General features: G+C 41.5%; 1 protein-coding gene across 1 annotated transcript in view; it reads right to left on the bottom strand.

The window, feature by feature from the left end:
• Positions 1-9023, bottom strand: part of LOC123979973 (zinc finger protein 665-like) — a 19583-nt gene that overhangs the window by 10034 nt on the left and 526 nt on the right. Inside the window, exon 2 of the mRNA XM_046064085.1 lies at positions 2601-3212. Within this exon, the coding sequence (XP_045920041.1) occupies positions 2601-3212 (612 nt within the window). The remainder of the gene's footprint in view (positions 1-2600; positions 3213-9023) is intronic.

Below are 9023 nucleotides of genomic sequence, written 5' to 3' on the forward strand. Positions count from 1 at the left end.
ACACGCCTTCATCTCATCACGCCTGGATTATTGCAACAGCCTTTTCACCTGTTTAACCCAAAAATCTATTGATCGACTCCAGACTGTCCAGAACTCAGCTGCCAGGCTTTTAACCAGAACAAAGAAATATGACCACATTACTCCTATTTTAGCTTCATTACACTGGCTCCCAGTATGTTTTAGAATTGACTTTAAAATTCTATTGATCACTTTGAAAGCTCTTCATGGCCTCTCGCCTTGTTATATTTCTGACCTTTTAGTCCCATACGCACCAGCACGTACCTTGAGATCCTCGGGCAGAGGTCTGCTGTCTGTTCCAGAGTCTCGACTGAAAACTAAAGGGGACAGAGCGTTTGCTGTCAGGGCCCCGAGGCTCTGGAACAGCCTGCCCGAGGAAATCAGGTCGGCTGAGTCAGTGAACTCTTTTAAGTCCCTTCTTAAAACATACTTTTATAGGAGAGCTTTTCCCGATCTTATTTGACTTTATTTTATCCCTTTTATTTTATTGTATTTTACTAGTTTTATATTAATTTTTCATGCTCTTATCTTGTTTTTTTTTGTATTATTCTTTACACTTGTTAAAGCACTTTGTAACTTGTTTTTGAAAAGTGCTCTACAAATAAGGATTATTATTATTATTATTCAAAACAGTGTTAAAATATCTTCTCGTCTTGTTCTCGTGACCAAAGTCTAATCGAGTTTACTTTGCGCTCAGGATCAGGAGGACGGCTGCTTTTATCCGGACAATTTCTCCGCATGAACCTGAACTGTGTGCGAGACCTTTTGGATGTAGAAGAACGCAGAACATTAATTAACATTCCTAGATCCTGACAGGTCCTGTTGCCGTATCGGGAGATTTAAATATGAACTTAATATTGCTGTGGCTCGTGTGTATCTTAATGGGTAGAGACTTCACCCTACGTCACCCATCCGGAAATTTACAAAACATATCTCCCAAAACTCCTCGCTAACAGCACAGCTCTCCGTTACTGCGTGCACAAGGTTTTCATGCGTTTCCCCAGGTTAGGGCTCAGTCTTTGGGTCCAGAGGCTGCACGTTTGGGTTCAGCCAAGAGATGAACTCTTTCAAACAATAAGAAACCTAGAAGACCAAACCTGAACAGGTGGGATGAGCCAGCCAAGACAAATTTAATTGTGCTTCTTATGCCGTCTCCGTGTGCACCTGTAAACCTGAGAGACGCTTTAAAATATGAAACATGGCGGTCTGAGGTTAACGTCAACCGATTTGTGTTGGAAATTGTACATTTCCTTGTGAAGAAATGAACAAATAAAGAAGTTACAACAAACATTTGTCTTTGTGATTTTTATTAAGAGTAACAGAGTGATTCAGCTGAAGGGCAGAGCTCATACACCCGAGGGAGAGTCTGACAGATAAGACATTTAATGAGAGAAGCCTTTCTCAGTCTTAAACCACAGGGGAAACTCCTTTCTCACAGGAAAACATCACAAAAAACAATCTTACAGGTCCTTTTATCAAAACAGTGTTACCCTTAGTGGAAAATATAACACCACATTAGATTAGCAAAGTACACAAGGTAACGACATGTAGAGGATTAATAAAATCAGTTTGTTCCCCCTTCTGACCTGTGATCACTTTGAGCAGATAAAATCAGTTAATCAATGAATGCTCTCATCTTACTGTTTAAGCAGACGCATCATTAGACAAAAGAAATGAGCTTTGACCAACAACATGCTTCATGACAGAGACATACACCTTTAGTGAATCTGTGATTCTTTGAGTTGACTAGATTTGTCTTTGCTTTCAGTCTGAACAAAACCACATTCAGTAACAGAAAATAAAAACAGTGAATACAGATTCCTTGTTCCCCTGCAGCCGCACCATGGAGGCAGTAGAAACCATAAAGACACACCTGCTCCAAGACAACAACAGAACTAGCCTCAGCCCTGAACAGATAAGTAAATTACAGGACCTCTGTGTAAACACCACCTATTTCCAGTTCAACGGAGGGTTCGATAGACAGAAGCACGGCTGTGCAGTGGGCTCACCGGTATCTCCTATTGTGGCGAACATCTACTTGGAAGATGTGGAGGGAAAAACCCTCAACTCCTTCAGAGGAGCAGCACCGAGCCACTGGTACAGATATGTGGACGACACCTGGGTCAAAATTAAATTGCGGGGGATTTCGGACATGGCGGGTAACAGTCACTCCCACTGGGCGCTTTGGCGTGTTGAAAAATTTTAGTCTTGTCAAACGACTGAAATAACAAACAAATTGCAATTTGAGTTTCCCCAACTGCTGAGAGAGACGAGGTTGAGCTCCCCTGTATTGGCTGCTATGTAACTTTAGCTAAATTTGTACAAAGTACTTGTGCATAGTTGAGAACATACAAGCTAAACTGGTGTGCAGCTCTGTCCTGTAGACATACTGTACATGATAGTTCAATTATATTTCAGTTTTTAGGACACTGGTTGTTACAGAAATATTAAATGCTTTGTCATTTAGTCAGAATTTGGGAGTGTAGTTACTCTCAAAGCGTCATCACATGACGCTAATCCATCACAGTCACGTGATAATGTGGAGAGGAATCGGCTAACTTTGCTCTCTACCAGTTTTAGACTGATGCAGTGTGAATGCATTCATGTCTTTTGAGAAACTGATTGCTAGTAGACGTTTTCCCACATTGGACACAGCTATATGGTTTCCTCCCAGTGTGACAATGTCTGTGGACTTCTAGGTAACATAGTCTAGTGAAAGCTTTCCCACACTGGTCACAGCTGTACGGTTTCTCTCCAGTGTGAACAAGTTGGTGGCTTTTAAGGTTACTACCCTGGGAAAACATTTTCCCACATTGTTCACACCAGTACGGTTTTTCTCCATTGTGAACGCGTGTATGGGTTATTAGGTGACCTTTTTGATTGAAGGCTTTCCCACAGTGCTCACAGCTGTACGGTTTCTCTCCAGTGTGAAAACGTACGTGCCGTTTTAGTACATCTAATGTAGTGAACGCTTTCCCACACAGGTCACAGCTGTACGGTTTCTCTCCAGTGTGAACACGTACGTGCCGTTTTAGGACACCTAATGTAGTGAACGTTTTCTCACACAGGTCACAGCTGTACGGTTTCTCTCCAGTGTGAAGTCTCTGATGAATCTTTAAATGTCCAGATCTTGTGAAGGACTCGCCACACTGCTGACAGCGGTGATGTATGGATTTCTCACTTCCTCTCTGTTTCTATAGCAAAAGACAGACATACAGACAGAAAAACAGGTGTCATGGTGGAGCGAGCTATCTGGAACCATAAATTACATTTAGAGCATATATGTGGAACAAAACCCCACAATGTTAAAGTATGACGAATGCATTACCGTCTGTGACAACCAACAGCAGGGATGTGTCCACAGAGGGACTTGGGGTGGCGCAGACGTCTATAGGAATCTGATTAATGACCGTTTCTGGTAACACAGAAAGGGTTAGGGTATACCAGGGGATCCTACTAACAATTTGAGCCAATCAGTGGCAAAAATAAGCACTTAAGGGGACGTACTTGGGCGGGGAGCAATTGCCCTCAAGGATTAAGTTGAAGCCCTGTTTCCCTGCTGCCGACTGTGGCGCACTCGCTCAACACTGGAGAAGTCTCTAAAAACTTTATCCCAATTTATCAAATAGAAACAATAAATGGGAAAATCCCAAACTTAACCTTGTGTCTATTCCAGGAAGCCGGTTTATAAACCTCTCAGGCTAACCCTGTTTGTTTGTGCATGGTGAATGAAAAAAGCCATCATAACAGGAAGTAGCTCACTGAAGCAGTCTGCTTCAAACAAGAGAACCGAGCCTGCACCCGAAGCAACTCCACATTGGTGACCTGCAGCTAGACACCCGTGTATCCTTTTTTTGGACTTCCAGTGAAAAAGTGGCTGCTTCTCAAGTCTCTTAATTGCTTCCCTCACTTGCGTGTTTTCCATGTGTCTTAGTCCCGCCCACCGGGGATTAATGGAGAGACGCAAGGAACCAAAGCCAGTCGAGAAGGAACAAATAAATATATTGTTGAGAAATAAGAGGTCCTTTCCTCCAAAGCGTCACATGATGCGACCTCCATTTCAGATGACAGCGGCACAACTTTTACTCAGTTGTAACAGCTGAAGAGACCTTTGATGGAGTTTGTGTCTGCACACATGTTCTGTGCTGATACTAAAAGTCTCACAGTTATTACTGCAGAGCAACAGGTTTTCTCTCTGTAGCTGTTACCTGTTTAAGAAACACCTGCACACGAACAACAACCAGCACTCTGTATTTATTAGGGGTAATGCATCTTCACTGGTCTCACGATTCGATTATTTGGTCAACGACTACGATGCGATTGTAAAACAAATACGATATACGAAGTATTTGTAACAATCTAAAGTAGTAGGTAGTAATAAAGTTTTGCTATTTAATGTTATTTCATATAAATGTAGCGAACATTGCAAAGCATAATTACATTATTACTGACCTCTGCTGCTACAGTTGATTATTGTAATCTTGTGTTGAGCACCATGGGCTGAACGCAAAAAATTTAAGTTTTATTTGTGGTTTCAATATAAGACTTAAATGGTTAAATATTTTCAGTGTTTGTATCAGTACATTTTGATCTTTTTAAGCACATTTATGATAACTAGAGCCCAGCTGGCTGATATGAGCTAAAAAAAAGATGGAGCCTTATTGAATACAATTCATGCTTTGTCTGTCAGCAAGACAGCAGGACAACAACTTCTAAAAGGTTTGTTTTCTGAATGGAGTTCGGATCGATATATATGAATGAAAAATAAAAACTTTGGATGAATATGATGAAGAGCAGTAAACAATAGGTGATGTGACAAATAAAATGCATTGCGTAGTGTTAAAGGATATCAGAATATGAAATGAATAGAAAGCCTGAAACTGAGCTGAAGTCGTCTTTGATGTGAGTTGCATCATTTCAGTTTCCCCTGAAACATTTAGCCTAATAAACTTCGATGGGCGGAGCCTGATTCGACTGTCAATCTCACAGTTGAAGCTTCGCAGTAGAGAGCTGCATTGGGATCCCGCGGGACCAAAGACAACCGCGGGGGCGGGCGGTTAAAAAAATATACTGCGGGAGTGAAAACACATGTTGCGGGAGCGGGCAGTAATGGTCAAAATCAGCGGAAACGTGATCAAGAAAACTGTCCCGCGCAGGTCTTCGCAGCAAAACAAGGATCATGCCATTTTGGTGATATGGGGGTGCTCAACGACTGATTTTACATCGAACAACCGGTTAAGTTAATATACAGCCTATTACAATATATATTTCAACATTTAATGCTGAAAATAAATGTAAAAAGGCATAAAACTTTCAATAAATGTTTTTGAAGTGTGTGACTAAATCCAAAATTGTAACCCTAACCCTGGGTCGTCAGTGCGCATGTGTAGGCGTAGCGTGCAAGTGTGCAGTGGCAGTGGAGGAACACTTGCTGAGGAGACCGAGCCCCAGCTTCACTGGTGTTGTGCCGAGATATCCGCACCTCGTGGGACTTCTGGATAATTTATCACCGTTGATGAATCACGCGATGAATATTTTAACATTTTTAAATAGCCGGCTAACTGAAATAGACCCGCGAAGAACCACAACTTGCACGTAGTTGTCGGATGGCAGCAGGTGTGTAACTCGCAGACTTGCCCTCCTCCTCTGTCTCTCTGATTGGCTGTAAGGTTGAGGCATTAGGAGTGACAATTGTTTAGGCAGAGCCGGCTGTAAAGTTGCAAAGCTCATGCTAGAGTGGACTCGGTAGACAACTGGTAGGCCTAAAGGATAAAAAAATATTTTCTCCTTAGGTCTGCACAAATCGCGTAGGTGACCCATTTTGGTTTCAAAACGGCAAATTTTGCTGACAATGAGGAGTTTGCATGCACGTTTATGCTCCTTTTTGTCAGCAGTTTATGTGGTGGTTTGGTTACTAAACCTGGTAAATGTAACCAACTTTAACATACATGTTAACACTGGAATTTCAGATAATTTCCCCAGTCAAAGCACAGAATATGAGGAGAGGCATCAAGACTTTAGGGAGGTTTACCAACCCTCACCCCAGCCTCAAGCTGATGATACGCGGAGCAACTTTTAGAGATTACTACCGTAATCACCTTCCTCCACCACTTCACCACCCGCCCCGCCCCTATCCATTCAAAACATAGTCGGACTTGCCACTAGCAAGATTGCCCAGCAACATTGCTCAAAAAGTTGCCCCTTGTATCATCAGCATAAAGGGAGAGTTAAGTCTGCATATATAGCTGAGCTACAGGGGGTAGTAGTGCTGGGCGGTAATTAGGTATTATGAGGTATCCTGACATAATTTCAATAGAATTTAAAATTAGATACCGTTTATACCGATATAGTTTGATGCTGAGTTAATTATTATACGTTTCCATAAAGTCCTGTCAGCGGTTGCTCGGCTCTCTCGGCAGAGAGCTGGTGGACCCTGCTGAAGACCTGGCATGTAAAAAGAAAACTTTACTTTATTATATTATTTAAATAAATACAATGTCCCAAACACAATTACGCAAATACAAGTGAGTCTTCAGAAGACAGTGACAGTAACAGCAATGTGCCCAACAACTGAGTCTGCAGTGTTTCTCCTGTTGACAGCTGCCAACTGCGTAAGGTGTTATCTAGAGCTAGACCCCAGTATCCGATCGTTGGGTACACATTTGATTGTTAATTTTGAGATACGAATGTTGGGGTTTTTTTCCTTCGCGCAGCACTTAACGCTCCAATTCACATCAAAAGGAAAACAAAATGAAGCCCTCAGCTCTGTGGGAGCACTTTAAACTGACTGATGACAATGGCAGTTTAAGAACAGTTAGTAGGCGAATTTTACATAACGTGTTGTTACTTTCCACTACCAGAAACGCTGCTCATCCAGTCTGGTCTCCCTGGACCCACGCCCGGTTAATATAATCACTTAATCTGTCCTGGACCTGCGAGTTGACGGCGTTCCAGTTAACGAGTCAGAAAACCTCGCACGGCCAGCTGTTTACAACTAGTCAGCAGTTGGAGAGCACTTTGTGTACAAATATCTGAGATGCATATGAGTCACAAGAACACAGAAGTACTAATAAACAGTATAAACTACAGCTTTCACTAACTGTTGATACTCCGACAGCCATCTTGGATCACCAAGTCGGAGCAGTACAGTTCTCCCGACTTCCCAACTCGGAAATTCTACTTAACGGGGGCGTTCCCTTTGAAATTCCCGGCTCAATTTCCAATCACTTCAACACCGAAATAAATATTCCTCTTCTGTCCAACTCCAGTCTCCTCCCTCTTAGTCCTGCACTTTACTAGGTTAGCTGCGAGAAAAGTTAAACACAACCTTTTGTTAATAATAACGTGCTGTTTTTATATAGCCTGCATATAACTAAAGCAACTAAGCGCTCTCTCTCTTTTTCTCTCCCTCTCTCTCTCTCTCACACACAGTCAGAAGCATCGAAGCTGAAAAAAAAATGACATTCGGGCCAGCCCTAGTGTTGTCGTGTGCAGAGGGCGCACACAGCAGCAGAACAACATGTGGAGTTTTTACAAGAGCAGCTAACACAGAGAGCTTCAGTTTGCAAGATGTAAGCTAGTTAGACAACACAAAGCTAAAAATTAACTCACCCTGCATTTGCTATAAGGTTATTTTCTTCGATCAAGCTTCCCTCAGCCCTCTTATAAAAACCAATAAACGACCAGTAAAAGATCTAAGCAGCGCGTCTTGTTGTTGTCATTGACCCCAACACACACTGCGCACGCACAGCTGCTTCTGGGAGACTGTCGCTACTGGACAGTATTTACCGTCAGATTATCAAACCCGGTTATCGCGGTAATCAAAATGTGTACGGTACCAATAACAGTCGGGAATTTGACCATCATTAAACTGGTGGCCCTCGCTTCTCAAAAGTACAACAAGTACAAGGTTTAAGTGTTCCAGTCAGTCCTTGTTGTAAGATGATGTACAAAATCATCTCTGCATCCCCTACAGCGGTGATCATCAACTGGCCACATCCAGCCCGCCAAAGTTTTACATCTGTCTGGTTGCAAAATAAATAAAAATGAACACCTCCTGCAGACACAAGAAAGCAGCTGCGATTGTTCTGTAATAAGGGCTGGGCGATACATTTCTAAATCATTATTTCTTTCAAGTTTAATAGCTGATTTTTGTTCCTGAGTGAAACTTGAAGAAACCAGATGGTTAATTATTTGGTTAAACGTTTCTTTATGGTCAGAAAGTGAAAAACACTTGATGCCAAACAGTGAATCACTTGACAAATCTGAGGTGGAACATTCAAAACTATTATGATAAAATCTGTTTTCAACAAATATGATTATTTAATCTTTTTTTCAGGCCTCTTTCTCCACAAAACAAATATTTTTTTGTAGAATTAAGTGCTAATTTGTCCATGATTCAAATGAATTAAACCAAATATTTTTTGACAATATATTGAACATTATATTGTTATTGAGGAAAATTATATTGTTTTATTGCCCAGCCCTACCTGTAATATATAATAATAAAACACACCTGAACTGAACGACTTAAATTAAATTTTGATAAATGCCAACTTCTTCCATTCAGTGCGTCACTCTGTTTATAAAACTACGGTAACTCTGGACTTCAACCCTTCAGTCGTCGCTCACAAAGCAATACTCCATGTGAGATCAGCACTTTCCACGTGACAGGCTGCACAATTATCAAACATAATTGTTATTCCTGATCGGCAGACAATAATCTCTGAGCCCGACACTAAACATTTGGCTTCGTTGAATGAAAGATCCCTGGCAAACAAATCCTTTTACTTTATATTACAGATCATAAACCTGACGTTACGTCTTTAACTGAAACATGGTCTGATGAAAACATGGCAGCAGCTCTGATTGAGTCAGAGAGCAGATTAAATTAATGTTTTCTACATTTAGATGCTTGTTGAGCAGCTGTATTGATAAAAATATTGCCTTTTTACGCAAAGGTTTTATTGCACGTACAGTAACGAGCGCAGCCGGGTGCTTTTAGA

This window comes from Micropterus dolomieu, linkage group LG12, assembly GCF_021292245.1.
Source record: "Micropterus dolomieu isolate WLL.071019.BEF.003 ecotype Adirondacks linkage group LG12, ASM2129224v1, whole genome shotgun sequence".
Classification (NCBI taxonomy): Eukaryota; Metazoa; Chordata; class Actinopteri; order Centrarchiformes; family Centrarchidae; genus Micropterus; species Micropterus dolomieu.